This window comes from Passer domesticus, chromosome 1 (assembly GCF_036417665.1).
Source record: "Passer domesticus isolate bPasDom1 chromosome 1, bPasDom1.hap1, whole genome shotgun sequence".
Classification (NCBI taxonomy): Eukaryota; Metazoa; Chordata; class Aves; order Passeriformes; family Passeridae; genus Passer; species Passer domesticus.
Genome location: NC_087474.1, coordinates 108,182,656 through 108,199,889, shown reverse-complemented (window position 1 = coordinate 108,199,889; position 17,234 = coordinate 108,182,656). Strand labels below are relative to the sequence as shown.

Here is a 17,234-nt window from a genome sequence, read left to right as displayed (position 1 = left end):
CTCCTCTCCTCCGGCCGCCCCTCACAAAACACCGCGCGCGGCCGCGCCTTCCCGCTCCCTTTCCCGCGGCCCCTCCCAGGACGTGACGCCGCCGCGGGAGTTCGTCACTTCCGCAAACAGGGATGGCGGGGCGCTGAGCCGGGTGAGTGCCGGGCCGGGCCGGGCCGGTGCAGGGCCGCCCTCCCTGCCCGCGGGCGGACCGGCGGCCGCGCCCGGGGCGCTAGGCCTCGCCGGGCCGGGGGGCCGCAGGGGAGCGACGGGCGCCGCCGGCCGGGTAACGGGAGCGGAGGCCCCGAGGCCTCCCGGCCGCGTCATGGGGGAAGGGAAGGAGGGAAGGAAGAAGGGAGGGGGCGGGAGCGTCCCGGGGCCGGCGGGGCCGTTCCCACATCACTCCGGGCGTTCTGAGCTCTCCGGCTGAAGGAGCCTCTGCTTCCTTTGGCCGCCCCGCTAGTTGTGAAAGTCGCAGCGTTTCACAATTTGGGCTTTCAAAACATCTTGGAATAGCCGGGTGAGGATAACGAAGGGGCTGCTGCTGCTTCGCAAGCCGAGCGCTGTGGTGCTGTGCAGTAGTGGAAGAATAATTTCTGTAAGTCTTACTTTGAGACCATTTGTTTTGAGGAAAGCTGCTCTGGCGCCTCTGTGTAGTGACCCACTCAGTGGATGTGTTCTGGCCCTCATTAGGAGGTGAGCCTGGATCCAAATGTGATTTTTGAGTTTTAATTTTTTTTTTTTTTGTCATTTAGACCACTGTTTCAGAACAGGAGGTGCCAAATTGCCCTCTCGCATATCTTGTTAAAAAGTAGGTGCTCTGCTTCCCAGTGCTGGTGTAAAGAAGGCTGGGATGTGCTGGAGACCGGATGAGCTTTGTAGTGGTTGCTGGCAGTCCTGCAGCCTGTTTAGGTGTTTGTGAGGTGGAGGTGTGGAAATACAGGTGCGCCTGAATATTCCACATATTAGTTAAGCGCAGAGCATAGTGGATATTCTTGGCAAACTGGAAAATCCACAACTGGTAATAAAATTTGCTCTCAAAAACCCATCTTGGTCTTTTATTTGAAGACATCCATTTCAAAGCATATCAGTTTAAATAACAAATTTACTAATTTGAGAGAACCTCTCTGTGTTTCTAAACATAAACTGATTTGTAGGTTACCTTTTATGGGAAGGGAAAGAAAAAAACCAGTAACATTTGGCAGTTGAGTCAATGAAGATATGTAAGAATGACTCTAAAATGAAAAGTAACAATTTATCTTAATTTGAACTTCTTTAATGAGTACTTTTAAGTTCCACATATTTTATTGAGCTGTCTTTATTAAACAAATGGTCAAATTTGAATTCTGTATGTTGCCTAGGGTGAAATACCAACATCATGTTCGAAAGTCATGATCATAACTACAAGTAAATGAAATTTTCAGCACTGAAAATTCTCGGTGTTTTGTTTCTTTTCCCTCTAGATTTCCATTCTGGTCAGTGGACCAGTCAAAATGGCTGAAGTAACCAAGACAGAAGAACAGCAAGTAGAGAAGAGTTTGGAAGAAGTGGAGAAAACACCTCATGCTCTAGAGTCAGCTTCAGGTGTCGGGTGTGAAGGCAATAGTTCTGCTGCAGGTACAGAGCAGTCCACTGAAAACGACAAAGACGTTGATAGTGGTGATCAGAATGGCAGAGCAAAGGGGAAGAATGTTGATTCTGAAGATGAACCTTCTAAGAAAGTAGTGAGTATCATTTATTTTGAGCTGTTTTCAAATCCTTGTTTCAAAGGAATGATTGAAAATGTTTATGCTAGATGCATGTGAGGCAGCACAAACACCAAGTGTGGAAATGTTTCCTAGGGAAATAACAGGTACACAAGTGATTTTGGGCTTCACAGAGGAAAAAGAGGGCTGGCAATTAGAGTGATAATCTCAGCACATACTGAGTCTAATTCTAAGACTGTTGCATCCTCTGTGTGGTAGCAATCTGTTAGTGTAGTGTAGGCATTAGTCCAAGTTCCATATCTTGAACTCCCTTCTCATGTATGTTGTTTGTCTGTGCATTAGCATAGTTACCTGTGCTTGGGAAGTTCTTCCATAAGGTAATTTTGTCCTTTTATTTCCTTGGTAAGGTACTGTATAGTTTGCAAAACTCAACAGACTGCATCCTCTGTGATATAATTTTAGTGTGATTTGTGGGCAAAGTGAAGCAGTGAAAGGCTTACAGGCACTTCTTTGTATTTTAAGACTGCAGAAGCAGCAGAAAATGTGTGGACATATAAAAGGAGCTCCCGTCCCATACAGAAAATGTATGTCCTTTTATATGTCCACATGGGATGGTGAAAAGGGTAATGTTTTACATGATGCTGTCCTTTATTTTGTATGAGCTTGTAGAAGCTGATGCTTTAATATCCAGTCTAGTTAATCCTTTTGGGATATTTAAATATAATTTGAAAATGTCTGAACCTAATGTTCTGTTTATCTGCCCAGAATTCTCCCAGTATGTTAATATATGGCTTGGCAAAGTAAAGGGTGTCCTTTGTTGTGGTAGAAACGTTATTAACCCTTTCATCCTTTTAGTAAGGGTCGATAAGGCTTAGATGAACAGGAACTACCTTGGGTTTGTGTAGCCTAAGGGTGGAGAGAGGTGACTGAACATAGCTGCCACCATCTAGATGTTGCTGATGGCTGTTTGCAGCTGAGATGTGTTAATGGTTTGTATGAGTATGTCTCCCAGACTTGTCTGAGTCAGCTGTTCTAGCCTCTGTCACCTTCAGTGGCCATTCAGGGAACCGTCTGTGCTTCTCCTGAGAAGGAATAGAAGTCCAGTGTGGTGATAAACAGATTATGAGGTTATAAAGATTTCAGACAAGTGAGGCTGTGTTCTTTCTGAATCTTACCAAAAGTATATGAAACACTGAAGAATTCTCTTATATCAGCCAAACCTTCTTTCCCTTGAGGAACTGCTATTTGAATAGAAAGATGCAGAGATATTGACTTCTGTAGTGAACTGTTAAGAATGCTTATAATGGCTTCATTCTGGTTTGTACTGTAATTTCAAATGCTTTTGTACTTCATAGAGTCCATGCTGGTTGTGTCCATGTTTTGGTTCTGTTACTTTGGATTTTATTTATTATTTGTTTTCACTTCATGTATATAGCTGAAGATCATTTTCAGGGTGAAGAAATGTTGGGAGCATAATATCTGCATGTAGATAGGATGCTTCTCTGCATAACAGGGGAGAGAAGTGTCTTGTAGTACTTAAAGTTAAGGCTGGACAGAAGCTAACTCTTAAGCATTGTATGGAATATGTTGTCAAAGGATTCCTCTCGTTCCTTTATCATGGTCTGTTTAAATCTCTGGCAGTGAGGTCATCCACTTGGACCTTAATGTGATATTAGCCAGTTGGCATTTTGGTTAAATTGGCAGTTTATACACTTCTGTCAGATGAGAACACTCAATTTCTGAAACAGGCTCTTTGAAGAGGCTTAAAGTTCCTTGAGAAGGAACATCCTCTTCTTCTGTCCCAGACTTAAGAAGAATGAAGTGTGTTCTTTGAGCATGGTTGAGAGTATTAGAGAGCCGAAAGTCAAGTATTTCCACAAAGGAAAGATGCTGGGCAATATCTCTGATCCAGAAAATGCTTGAATGAACTGAAAAGGGGATTAAGTTTGTGAGTATTGCTTTGATAATTGAAGTACTGACATCAGTACCAGGACAGATATGTGCAATCTGTTTATAATGATGGTGCTCTTTATAGTATTGCTTGTTTGCCTTCCTAAGTCCTTGAAGTGAACACGTGTGTCTTTTGATTAAATGACTAAGTAATAAAAAGAATTCAGTGCTTGAGTCTGTTCTTTCTGTGGTGTGATTTCCTTTCTGCAGCATGTGATTGGTCATGGGCAAGCTGTAGCTGCACATTATAATGAACTTCAAGAAGTTGGTTTGGAAAAACGTAGCCAGTCTCGCATATTCTACCTCAGAAACTTTAATAACTGGACAAAGAGTGTCCTCATTGGTAAGTTTCCTTAATTGATTGCTTAGACATTATGAAAATGTAACTAATTTTTGTGTCAAAATATAACTTTTTCTGTTTTCTGATGTTGAGTATGTTGTCTCATAACACATAGTAAGTTTTTCAGCTGCAGTAAAACGTCTATATTTATATTTAATTTGAATCTTTGTAGTAGTGTTTTGTATTGTTGGAGTGCCAAGCATATGGTTAAGTTTTAAACGTCAACTGACTTAAAAAATTCATACTGGAAACTGTTCTTCTCTATGGCATTTTTAAAGAGAAAAGTACAGCTTTAAATCATAAAGAACTTAAGTGTTCTTAGATAGAAACAAGAACAGCTCAATCTATCTCAAATAATTTCTTAGGCATTTTCCCAAAGCACTCTCTGTTCAGATCCTGGTTAAGCAGTTCTGCAGGAACCTTGAACACATAAATATTTTCTATATTATCCATAGTCAGTGGTTGTAAAGATGGAAAGCTAAAGGATTTAGTTCTTTAAGAATCAGCATGTTTTTATTTAAAGGCAAAGTCTGCTGTTCCACAAATTAATTCCAAATTGAGGAAACAAAGCCATCAAATATCTGCCAACAAAGATAAGAATCATCAGCACAGCACCACAGGTTCATGAAAAGGGATCTGTGCCAGAAGATGTTGGCACCGTTTGTCTTATCATGCTGCCTTTTGTTGTGCTATATCAGAGCAGTTAGAAGCAATATTTAGATTTCTATAAAGCTGTTCCTGAAGCCTGTGTTGAAGCCTTTCTGTCATAAAGAATTTCAGCAGTGTGGCTTTATAGCAGTTGTATCAAAACATATTTCATATCTCCTACTGTGAAGAAAAGTTGCTAGCATGCTGATATGTTATACATAATATGCCAACATCAGTCAGAGCAGAGAGAATCTGGGCAGCCTTGAGGGGGAAAAAATGTGACTGGTGTATGTAGGGTAGAGAGACAGCACAGGAGTAGCTACTGTTACTGCAAAGCCTGGGAGAGCGAGTGAAAAACATTATACATTTTTGTAGATGGCTGGGAGGAGATGTGGCTGATGCATTTAATTGGCTTTTTGTTTTTGCAAAAGGCTTTCCCATACTTTCAAATAACATCTGCATTCATTAGAATGCTAGTGAAAGGGAACCCTATTTCCCTCCCCATGCCCAGGGTGGTTGTTTAGCCATGTGCAGTTTTGCCTTGGCCAGGGCAGCAGTTCGGAGCCTCAGTCAAGTTACATGCAGGGCATATTAAGCACAGAAAATATTAATCTTCTCCACAGTTTTAAAAGTTTGTGGTTCCTTTCATCCTTCTAGAAAGAAAAGAGATTTAAGTCTGTAATATTAAGAAGATTTATAGGCAAAGTAATGTCTGAGGTGTTTTAAAATTCCCATCTCCTTTTGGTTCTTTAGGCTGTTGGGTGCAGTACATGTGCAGAGATGTGTTTACATGCTCCTGGTTTTTATTCTTCTAGGTGAATTTATAGACCGGGTGCGACAGAAGAAGAGTGACATAACTGTTCTGGATCTAGGATGTGGGAAAGGTGGAGACTTACTGAAATGGAAAAAAGGCAGAATTAAAAAACTCGTCTGTACTGGTAAGAAGTACAATAAGTTTATAGGGAAAGTACATCAGGTTTTATGGGAAGCCAAGTCACCTCCAGTATTTTATTTCTTTTTTTCCAGTCAGTCAAAGCATGTAATGTACACCTTTTGTGCAAAAAGTTGTGTTTTGTCTTTTAATCTGAAGATATGACTTGATTGCCAGCAGAAATATAAGTATCATCAATATTTAGCTTTCAGTTCAACTCCTAAATAAAAACTGATATCACTAAAGAAAAACACCATTGCCCCCAGTTGCCTTGGGCAAAATGTGGCCCTGGGGAAACGACCAATATTTTTTATTTTATGTCTTTTCTTCCACATCTAATCTCTCATACTTTTTTAAATTGTTCTGAAACACTGTCTTGGTTTGAAAAGACAGGAGTCTGTGAAGGAAGGCAAAAGCCTCCTGTGAAATGGAAAAGGTAAACCCCCTCCTTCCGAATTATCACAACTTCAGAATTAAAAGGGCTCTCAGGCAAAGATATGGGAACGGGAATAACAGTTTTTTACTAGGAAGAAAAAAAAACTAAATAACAATGTAATTTAGCACAAGCAAAAAACCACTGGCAGAGTGAGAAAAACCTGACACCCTGAGAAGTCAGGGTGTTGATAGTAGGCCAGCCAGATGGTGGCTGCTCCTCCTGGAGCGACGATCTGCAGAAGGGTGTAGATCCTTTCTGAAAACGCGGTGAAGGAGCAGCTGGGCCTTGGTTCCTGATTCCTCTGGGAAATCCAGCGAAGAAGGCTGTCTGTGGTCTCAGAAATGCTTGTTTTATGGTGGCAGGGATGCTTGGCTCCTCCCTCTGGGCGGAGCATCTCCCAATGGGATGATGTAACTAATTTTACCAGCCACAGTGAGTAATTCAATAGCCCATCAGCAGGAGATTATCTTCCTGGCAGTGTCATTGTTCTTGAAAGAGATAAGAAAAACTGCCTAGCCCCCAACAGATGGCAAAAATAGAATACATGCTTATTTTACAAGCCAGGACAAACACATAGAGGAGAGTTGCATTTAAAAAACAAAAAAAACAAAAAAAACCCCTCTCCCCCCAGTGTTGTGAGAAAAAATGGTCTTGGGTGTTACAATCAGCTAAAGATTTTCAGACTTAGAAATGTGGAAGAGCTGAAAGCTGATTAAAAAAAATTCTGGTTTGAATAATTGGCTTAGATGTTGGGAGAATGATACCATCTTCCCTTTTCTTGAAAAGTATCCCTTTTCTTGGGATACATTTTTATTTCTCAAAATGTATCCCAAGGATAATCTGATAAAGTAACGGCAAATTTGATTAGGTACTAAAATTCACTAAAACTCTTTCAGTGGGAATTATTTTGGGCACTTCACATTTCACAGTTCTTTCTTGCATTATTCAGTGGGCAGTATTCAAATACAATTAATCAATTTACTTAAAAAGTTCTTAGGTCAATTTATTGCATATTGTGAGAAACTCAATGATGGAGAAAGAAGCAGTCTTAGAATTTAAAAAAATTCTCATAATGTGACACATCAGAAATGCATTTCAACATCTTTTATATTTTTAAGAGTATTAAGAATCCCAGGGAGCTGAGCTGTTTTAATGGAACTAAAGTTCGTTTTTTTATCCTACCATATTGTACCTTCTGTGTTCCAGTAATCATTCCAGTTTTCTTGTCTGGAGCAGTGTACACACTTTTAAAAGTTTCATTTATTATATTTATTATCTTTCCATATGTAGACATTGCTGACATTTCTGTGCAACAGTGCAAGCACCGCTATGAAGAAATGAAATCCCGATGTCGGTATAATGAACATATTTTTGATGCAGAATTCATACAAGCAGATAGTACCAAGGTACAGCTCCTGTGCTTTGTAGTATTTTGGAGATTTAATGTTCTCTATGGTAGCACTGTAACATTTTGGGTGTATGTATTTTTAGGGTTGGATTCTTGTACTACCAAGAGAATCAGCCGTAGGGGTTACCGGAAGGTTGCTTAAGGTGGACTTTGGTGCATTTTGCTGTGGTTGTACAGCGTAACATTCCTGAAGCCTGAATGTCTTTTCCAGATAGTAAATCTGGTGCTTTCACTATCTTTTACTCGACAAAGGGGAACAGAATGACTCTTCAGCTTTGGAGTTATGTGAGACAGCATGGGATGTTGGAAACTATTTTGGTGAATGCTGGAATATATAAAGGACATTTTCTGATTTAACTTAACTGATTTAACACTTAGAATTTTTTCTTTCTAGTGACATTTTGGTTACTATAATAGGTACCTTTAAAACTTGTGTGGTAGAGCAGGTTTTTTAGACTGTCTAGAGGCAGTGGTGAATGCATGGCTGAGGATTAGTAAGGAGACAGTCTTGTAAACAGAACTGCTTTTGCTTCCTAAAAGTGCAGGCTGAGACAGCACATACCTGGTTCCAGCATATCTGTTCTCCGCTTTGCATGAAGGGTTTACTTGAATTCTTGGTTGCCTTTCCTTCTTCTGAGAAATAATCAGTTGCAGGTTCATGTCATCTGTCTTGACTTGGGGGAAAGGAAAGAGGCTTGGCCAGGAAAGAAAGAGATATTTTCACATTGCTATTACAGCTTAGTCTTAGATGCATATGTATTTTCTGTTGCATGCTTTGTTCTGTCTGTCCTTGTACACAAAAGTTAATTTCCCTGATTTTTGGCCTCTATCTTGAATGTAGTGTATTTTTTAGAAGATTTAAGTGAATCATGCTTGTTTCTGTATTTTTTTCTTTTTTATCTGTTGCAGGATCTCTTGTCTTCCAAGTACAATGATCCAGATATGCGCTTTGATATTTGCAGTTGTCAATTTGTTTACCACTATTCATTTGAGACATATGAGCAGGCTGACATGATGCTTAAAAATGCTTGTGGGAACCTCTCTCCTGGAGGTTATTTCATTGGCACAACTCCAAATAGCTTTGAACTTGTGTAAGTACTCTTATGTCCTGTTAGTCTTCCCAAACTCTGTGAAGCATTGTTAAGTGATAGGTGTTCTTACAGTGCTCCAATATGTTTGTGCAAGCAAAAGCAATTTTTTGCAACAATTTTGGATTCTAGTAAAAAAGGATCTCACTCATGAAGTTGACTCAGACAGGTAAACAATACTTACCTTTGTCTCATGTCCTCATGGCTCTTCTGTTAGAGAGTACAGGTCTTCATACATTTCATCCCTCTGTCATGACTTTAGTGGTGTCAAAATTACCACAGCCTGGGGAAAAACTGTCAAGGTTTTGTGGTTGTTTCTAGAAGCCTGTCTTGTCCATGTAGATTGTCTGTGTGTCTGGGCTAAAGGTTCACCTTGTAGGTCCATTTTGTCCTTGGTGTGTTGTATGGCAATGATAACCTGTTAAAACCCAGTATGCTGCTTCATTTTGTTGTTTTATTGCCATATGAGATAAGGGAAGGGGGAAACTAGAGAGATCACTGAGTATTACTGGGAGAAACACTCTCAGGCTTCTTATGTGTAGTTTTCTCTGCCTGTTCAATACTGGTCAATAAATATTTGTTTATCTCATTCTATAGAAAGAGACTTGAAGCTTCAGAAACAAATTCATTTGGGAATGATGTGTACAATGTAAAATTTGAAAAGAAGGGAGACTATCCCTTGTTTGGCTGCAAGTATGATTTTCACCTGGAAGAAGTGGTTGATGTCCCTGAATTTTTGGTTTACTTTCCTTTACTGGAAGAGTAAGTTAAGTTTTAAATTTATTATGCAATAAAAGCTGTGGAACATAAGAAATATTTGTTTAGTTTATGGGTCATTGCATAATGCTTGCAGAAGATTATGTTTTGGTGTTCTTACTATATTTTTCAGTTCTTAATTTTTTGTTGTTGCTTTAGATACAGAGGTTTCTTGCATTTCCATCCACAACTGTAATCTGTCTATCCAGGTGCTCTGGTCAGAAGCTGTGAGGACTTAAACTATGTCTCACGAGGGATCATCTGATCTGAGATACTGGATCAGCAAAATCTGAGATACTGTCAGCAAACCTTTAAAACTGTTAGCTTTTTCTTCTTTAATTGTAGCTTTTTGAGGAGTTTCTTTCTACCCCTTTTTTAGTCTTTCAGTAAGCTTTCTTGTGCTTCTTCTTCATCATAGTGCCTCTTTCTTGTTTCCTCCACCTTTCCTTAGATGTTCGTAGGATTTTTGCTATGAGAAATTTTTTTCTTCCTCTAAATGATCTTCATCTGTAAGCATATATTTTGCTGTTACCTCTGTGTGACCTCAGATTTGGTTTTTCCAGCTGTATCCTGAAGTACAGACAAATCTTTCCATACTGGGTTTTTTCCTGCTATTCAAGCTCAGTGTGGTTAAGCAGTATTAAGCTTTCCCTTCAACCGTGTTCAAGAGCTTCATTTGTAGCTGTCTGTGAAAAATAACAGCATCTGTCACTGACAGCTGTAACTTCAGTGTTGCACGTCCATGGTGTCTACATGAAATTGAGATGTAAGCCGCAGTAGCAAGAAGTTCTCTAAATATATTCATAATATCTGACATGATAGATACTGCAGGGAAAAGTGTAGTCTTTCTGGAAGTCCACATGGAACTTCTGTGTTTCAGGAGAAGAGACGTTTTCTATTGAAATGTTTGTAAATTACTTCTGTGTAGATTTTTGATGTCCTAATTTAAAAACGAAAACTGTGCAATTTGTGGTGGAACTGCAGCTTTTTTCATCTAAATGTCTTTACTGAGAAAAAAAGTTGTAAAGAAGTGTTATTCTAGTGAATACCATAAGATGTCACTGTGGCTTAAAATTGTTTCTTTGAAAATAAAGCTACGATAATTTTTTGGCTTCCCTAATTAAGCTTGTTATTTTGACAGAATGGCAAAGAAGCATGGTATGAAATTAGTCTACAAAATGACATTTCGGGAATTCTATGAAGAAAAAATCAAGAACGAGGAGCATAAAATGCTGTTACGGAGAATGCAGGCCTTGGAGGTAAATTTGGAGTTGACTTGTTTGATTGTAATAGCATTTTACATCTTGTTAATTTTTACACAATAATTGAAATTCCCTTTGTGAACATTTTACAATTAATTAAGGGCCACCAATAGAAAGTATTTAGTTCCTGGGGCTGAAAGTGTGACTCTGGTTGTTGATCTTGACTGGCTGCCAGACACCCCTTGACCTGCACTCTTGTTTCCTCTTCCCAGCAGGATGTGGGGAGAAAATAGAAAAAAAACCTTGTGGGTCAAGATAAATTCAAGCAGATTGCTTAGTAATTACTGTCACAGACAAAACAGACTGAATTTGGAGAACGTTAATTTAATTTATTAAAAAAAAAAGTAGAAAGGTGAGAAACATGAAAACCTAAAAACACCACTGTCCCACCCACTGCTTGTTCCCAGGCTCAGCCTCATTTGTTCACTCCTGACCTTTCTATCTCCTCTCCCTTCCTCTACGTGGGAAGGGGGATTGTGGTCTGTTCATAACACTTTGTTTCTGCTTCTCCTTCTTCCTCACACTCTTCTCTTGGTCCAGCACAGGTTCCACCCAATAGATGAGTCAGCTTTGAAGATAATATTTCAATATTGAGGCAAGTTTCTGTTTTTATGAACTAGGAAACAGAAGCCCAAGAATCATGCCAAGTGTTAGATAGTGGTCACTGTAATCCATTTCTTCTTCAGCAGAGAGCCTGAAAGTTGGATCTGTGTGCAAGGAATATTGACTGAAAAGACAGAAAGGAATCTTTGTAGGAATAAAAGGACAGTCTGTGTTCATAGAAGAAAATGGTACTTAACTGTTACTGAGCATATGCTTTTGCCCAATGTTCTTGCATTTTTTGTTTATTCTCCATCTCTTACCCTGGATAACTTTAGCAGCTTCAGAGAGGCTTTTCCAGGCCATCTCTGAGGCTTTGGTTTTACTTGCTGTTATCTGTGTTTCCCTCATCCCTCAGACAGTAGAATTCTGCAGAAAACTCTCAGATCAATTAATTAGTGACTTACTCAGCTGAGTCAGACTGCATCTTGACTGCACTTGCTGGCTCTGTAAGTGATGATGCTGTGTAAGGGCTCACACTAGCAGTAGCACAGAGACACAGCCTTTGACTTACCATCTTCCTTCTTAGGAATGAGAGAGTTGTCTTAAGGTAGTAGCCACTTACAACTGAGGACTGCATTTTTACAATTAGATTTATTTACTCGGATCACTAGTAACTGGGATCCTTAATAAGTACATCTTAGTTTTGAAGAACCTGTTGTATGTTTCTGTTACAGCTTGTGTGTTACTGAAGCGTTTCAATTGTTCTGCTTGAAATTGTAGTTGCCCATTTTTTTGAACTTCTGCTGAAGAGTTGCTGGTATAGTTGCTCTTCTAAAAGAAGGTATATCTGGGTAACACTCATAATGAGCTGTACATGAAGGAGAGTGTTTATAGTTATTCTGTTTCCCCTGCTTTAGAGGCATAAGGATAAAACTGAATTTGTAATCCTTGGGTGTCAGATCTTCTGGTAAGTAGGGAACATCAGACCTGTTCCTGAGGATGCTATAAAGGAGAGACGTAAATTTAAAATATTTTTAAGATTTACTGACTTCTGTTGTGGACTGTGTTGTGACAAACCCTTTACTTGATGTGAATAATGTATCTCACTACTCAGTGTTTTATTCTATGTTTTCCAGCCATATTCTGCACATGGTGATTCCAGGCTTGTTTCTGATAAACCTGATGATTATGAGCATGCAAAAGAGTTTATCAAAGATGGCAAGGCAAAGTTACCATTGGTAAGTTGCTTTATACTTCACTAGAGATAATGGTGTCTTAAAATTGAGGTCCTGATCTTTCAAACTGTGCTGCCTTCTTCATTTCAACTGCAGTGAAGTTGGTATCAGGGTCTCTTTGCATGTGAAAAATAGTAGAGCTGCAGGGCTAAGGGGTTCATCTAATCTATATCCTCTACTCAAAGAATCAAATTCACTTAATTTGGTAGCTGTTAAGAAATTTGTAATAATACAGATGGAAAGGATATTTTTTCCATCTTACTTGACAGCTGTTCTTTCTAACTATACTTAATTTGAGGAGTCGTCTTATATGTCTGGATCTTCACAATACTGATTTAAAGCATTAATTTTAATCCTCTAATGGGAGACTTCAAAGCTTTCTGCATAATACTTATATATTTGAGAACATATATATTTGAAATCATTCTTTCAATTTTCATCAATACAGCATGGGGATGGTCAGTTTAAAGTTTTTCCACTTGGTTCTGTTGTTTGGGGTTTTTTTTTTTTAATAATTGACTAATCTACTGTTCACGTTCTGAATTCTTGAAGATGTAGTCCTTTTACTGCATATATGAAAATTTAAATTAAATGGTGGCAGCACCATGGTGTAAGGCCTTTTCCCGACTTGTGCACAATTACTGGGCATCTGGGTCTGAAGAGCAGCTGGAGCCAGGTCAGGTCACACTGGTGTGTGGTGATGGGCACAGGCATCCTCTGCATTGCAGAGGCATCCAGACCAACAGACTGTTGGCCCATTCTCCTGTACCAGTTTAATTTATGTGTGTTCCATTGTCTGGATCTTCCAATTCCCAACCATCGTAGTTAGTGTAGTTGTAAATATCTGCGGTCTACTGTATGCTTTCCTTGACCCTAAATAGCCAGTCACTGAGGGTGATGAGACATTGGTCAGTGAAAAATGGAGCTAAATCAGTATTTTATTGTTTCCTTATTTTTTGTTGAAACTGTGGGTTTTTTGTCCCCTTCTAGGGAACCTTGAGTAAATCTGAATGGGAAGCAACAAGTAAGTAATGGTTTTGAAAACACTATTGATTGAATGACTGCTTTGAAAAGTCTTTAAAATAACCTGTTAGTCATGGAAGAAAATCCAGATTTTAAATATAATAAGGTGTTGTTATTTGTAATTCAAAATGTCTGTGTATAGATTATGTAGTATGCACATCTCAAGAAATTGGGAGAGAAATGCGTAAGTGCAGCCAACCAGAATTTGCATTTTTGCAGGCCATTATACTGGTTGTGTTAGTAGTTTAAAACCAAAAATGCTGTTTACTTCACAGGTGAGAGAAATCTTCACTCTGCTTTATTAAATTATTATCTAATTTTTGACTCTATGAATTATATGGTAGACATAAATTTCTAGCAATCTAGAAGTATTATCTCTATTAGCTAGTTGAGAGGGGCTTTTTATATAGTTTTATACCTTTTCATACCTAAAAAAAAATTCATACCTTTAAAAGTTCAGTGATTACTGTGTTTCCTAAGCAGTCTATTTTTCCAGAAACATGGGGTATTGAGCTTCTGATAAGAGTATAAGCACAGCTTGTTCCTTATGTGGAACTTTGCATTGTTGCTGAGGAATGTCTGATAAGCTTGTCTTGAAAGATTTACAAGTAGCTATGGTACCTCATTCATTAAAACAAAAGTTGAAATCAAGTGAAAATCTATAGATGTGGTCTCAAGTAACTGGTTTAACGTATCTGTCTGGTATAGAGCATAGGAACTTCTGGCATAGCTAGCATTGAATATATGCCTGCTAAGTTTTCCAGGGGTGCTAGTGTGGATTGTACAAATATCCATTAATAGAATCATACTGTTCTGGACTTCAAAAAATGCTATAATTTCATCTTTGTCCATCAAAATTGATAATGTGTATCATGAGTTCATTCACTTTTCAATTAAAAATGAATAATTTTAACCGTGATTGTCCATTACTGCAAGTATGAAGGAGTCTTTAAACTTAACTCACATGACTTTTTAGGTGCTAGTGAATGTTCAATATATGTAGAATGGGACAGTAATTTATGAATTTGATTCACGTTTCTGAAAGCATGTAAAACTTTCTTGGAGTGGAATGCTAGAGTTACTCACTGGAGGATCATAAGATCTTTTGTAATTTCAATAATCTGCTATTTTCTTTTTTAGGTATTTACTTGGTATTTGCATTTGAGAAGCAACCATGAAACTTCACATACTGGATGCAGCAAGAAGGGATCATATCCACGTGCAAGTTGGAATGATCAGAAATCCATTGTGGCAACTATTTTTTTATTTTTTATTTTTTAATTATCAGACGTGTGCAGGACACTACCAAAAACTAGAGCAAGCTCATGATTCAGAGTTACATTGCCTGTCTGTGACAGATGGACTTGTGTGTGTATATATAAGAAAGATTCTGAACCAGTCTTTTTAAGCATTTGTAAGCAATCTGCATGCTCTCAAAACCTGTGTTTGAACTCACTTAACTTTGTTAGAAACAAATGTTTTGTTTGTAGAAGTATGTTTGTGATTATGAGCCTGACCCTGCACTTTCTGAAGTTAATGGAAGAATGTTGACTTCAATAATGCAGAATGAGGGCCTAAATACTGTTCTGCAGAGCTCAGTTAATTCATAATGAGATCTGTTCAGCATAGAGGGTATGTCCACATTGCATGCAGAGCAAAAAATACCCAAGTCAGTTTGAGAACCTCTGTGCTGTGCTCAAGCCTGCATTGTAAATCTACCTTAGTGGTATTCATGGTGCATTTTACATGGTAAAATCCCATGATGTTCTTGTTTTTCCTGCTTGCTGATATGTAGTGTCACTTCATGGTGCTTTTAAGATTAAATGAGTTTGTTCTGTACAAAACTGCTCTGAAAGTACTAAATTTCTAACGTTTTAAATCTCGACTTCATTTTCCAAATATGGCTATTTGGTAATCAGTAACAGCTGCTTAAGTTAGATTACTGAACATTTTTTATTGTATTAAAAGACTATTCCGACTTTTCAATAGTTTTAGTGTTTCTTGAAACTTACTAGACAGATCTTAGGATGCCTTCCTTTCTTGTTTCATAAAATTCCAAATGGGCTTGGCAGTAGAATGAGCTGTTGGTAGTGATGGGGACCTCATTGCAGTCTTAAAAAACATGGTCATGTCATGGATCATGAAACAAAAGGGGAGTCTGTGTATTAGTTGAGGATACCAGCAGTTCTCTCTGGAAGAGAGTGCTGTGTATGTGCATACACACTCTGGTACCTATGGGTAACAATCCCCAAATTGGAGGCACGTTTGGGAATGTAATCAAATGATACCAATAGGCAGAACTGTGCCTAACTACCATCATAACTGCTTGTTAGTCTCTTGGAGCTGGCTTAGGGGTTTCTATACAGTGTTAGCTTGACTTTCCATGTGCTTGTAGCCACCCATTACTTAGAAAGCCTGACTACTTCATGTTTCTTCTCCCCAGTTTGGGCTAACAGTAGCTGATGGCTGCTGTTGGCCAGTAGATTTAACACAGAGATGAAATGATGATGGTACATGAGTATTTTGAAAAGTTATAGCAAACCTAGAAGAGAACATTTCTGTTAAGACCTAAATGTTCAAATTATAGGAGTTTTTAGTTGTATTGCTTTCCCCCTGTAATTAGGTTGTACTCTTTCCTCCATCACTCCTATTTTTCTTGTTGTCTAGAAGAACACTTGTAACCTTCACTGAAGCAGTAGAATCTGTCAGTTCTGCTGCTGAAATTAAGACAATAAGATGTTCTTGTCTGTTAGAATTAGTACTTATGAAACTAGCTAAAAATGATGACACTTTAGAAGTGCTGAAATGTTTCTTTGAAATTTGTGTGCGTCAAAGCTAGTTTTGCTGGATTTCTTGTATCAAATTTCATTTGAAAATACATTGTTATGCTATTTTTGGAAGAAATAAGAATAATAAAAACAGAGGGAGTACAGTGAAGTGTCTTTCCTCTTTTAAGTGAATCTTAACATATCAATCACATAATCACATAATGGTTGAGTTCAGAAGGGACCTCTGGAGGTCATTTGGTCCAACCCCCACCCCTGCCTAAGCATGTTCACCCAGAGCTGGTTGCTAGGACCTTGTCCAGACAGCTTTTGAACAGCTCTGATGGTGGGGACTCCACAACATCATTGGGCAACCTGTGCAAGTGCTTGGTCACTCTCGCAGTAAAAGTCTCCTGGTGTTCAGAGGCAATTTCCTGTTTCAGTGTGTGCCCATTGCCTCTTGCCCTGTCACTGGGCACACAGAAAAGGCCCTAGACCCATCTTTACAAGCTCCCTTTGGATATTTGAATATATTGGTAAGATTACTGCCCTGAGCCTTCTCCTGGCTCCAGATCTCCCAGCCTTTCCTTGTATGAGAGATGTTCCAGGATTTTGAATGCAATTAGACCCAGTGTCAACTCCTGGCATACACTGTTGGTGACCTCCAACTAGGCTTTGTTTCAGTGATCACCACTTTCTGGGCTGGCTACTCAGTTTGCAATTCCCTCTCACTGTGCATCCAGGATGGTGGATGCAAAAAAACCCTTCCTAATATCAAAATAGACTATTCCACTGCTTTTTCATCATCAAGACAGACATTTATGTTCTCATAGAAGTTTGTACTGTTGGTTAAGCATGATATCCCTGTGATGAATCCATACTGACAATTCCTGGTAATTTTCTTGTCATTCAACTGCCTGGAAATAATTTCCAGTATCTGTTTTCAATCACCTCATTGAGGTGAGGATGGTACTGTAGTTCCTTGGATAATTTTCCTTGACCTTCCTGAGGATATGAGCAGCATATGCTTTCCTCCAGTCTTTGGACATTTCTCCTGAATACTCATTCAAAGATCCTTGAGAGTGGACTCATATTGATAGCTGTCATCTCCCTCCATACTTGTGGGTATATCCCATCAGGGTCCATGGAGTCACA

General features: G+C 38.9%; 1 protein-coding gene across 2 annotated transcripts; it reads left to right on the top strand.

The window, feature by feature from the left end:
* Positions 1–37: 37 nt before the first annotated feature.
* RNMT (RNA guanine-7 methyltransferase) lies at positions 38–16,251 on the top strand. 2 transcript variants are annotated; one of them, XM_064432881.1, is made up of 11 exons: positions 38–142; positions 1,452–1,712; positions 3,855–3,987; positions 5,448–5,570; positions 7,290–7,405; positions 8,317–8,498; positions 9,093–9,257; positions 10,393–10,510; positions 12,193–12,294; positions 13,282–13,315; positions 14,455–16,251. In XM_064432881.1, exons 2-11 carry the CDS (start codon positions 1,482–1,484, stop codon positions 14,490–14,492), a joined length of 1,242 nt encoding a protein of 413 aa, XP_064288951.1. In that variant the 5' UTR covers positions 38–142; positions 1,452–1,481; the 3' UTR covers positions 14,493–16,251. The 2 variants fall into 2 exon arrangements, with proteins under 2 accessions (XP_064288951.1, XP_064288961.1); XM_064432891.1 differs by lacking the exon at positions 38–142 and adding an exon at positions 447–586.
* Positions 16,252–17,234: the final 983 nt, after the last annotated feature.

Bases quoted from the DNA above. Each gene is read 5' to 3' on its own strand.
- RNMT (XM_064432881.1), top strand. From the start codon at position 1,482: ATGGCTGAAGTAACCAAGACAGAAGAACAGCAAGTAGAGAAGAGTTTG. The intron at 5,571-7,289 runs GTAAGAAGTACA...TTCCATATGTAG, and splicing joins TAAAAAACTCGTCTGTACTG to ACATTGCTGACATTTCTGTG. The intron at 8,499-9,092 runs GTAAGTACTCTT...CTCATTCTATAG, and splicing joins CCAAATAGCTTTGAACTTGT to AAAGAGACTTGAAGCTTCAG.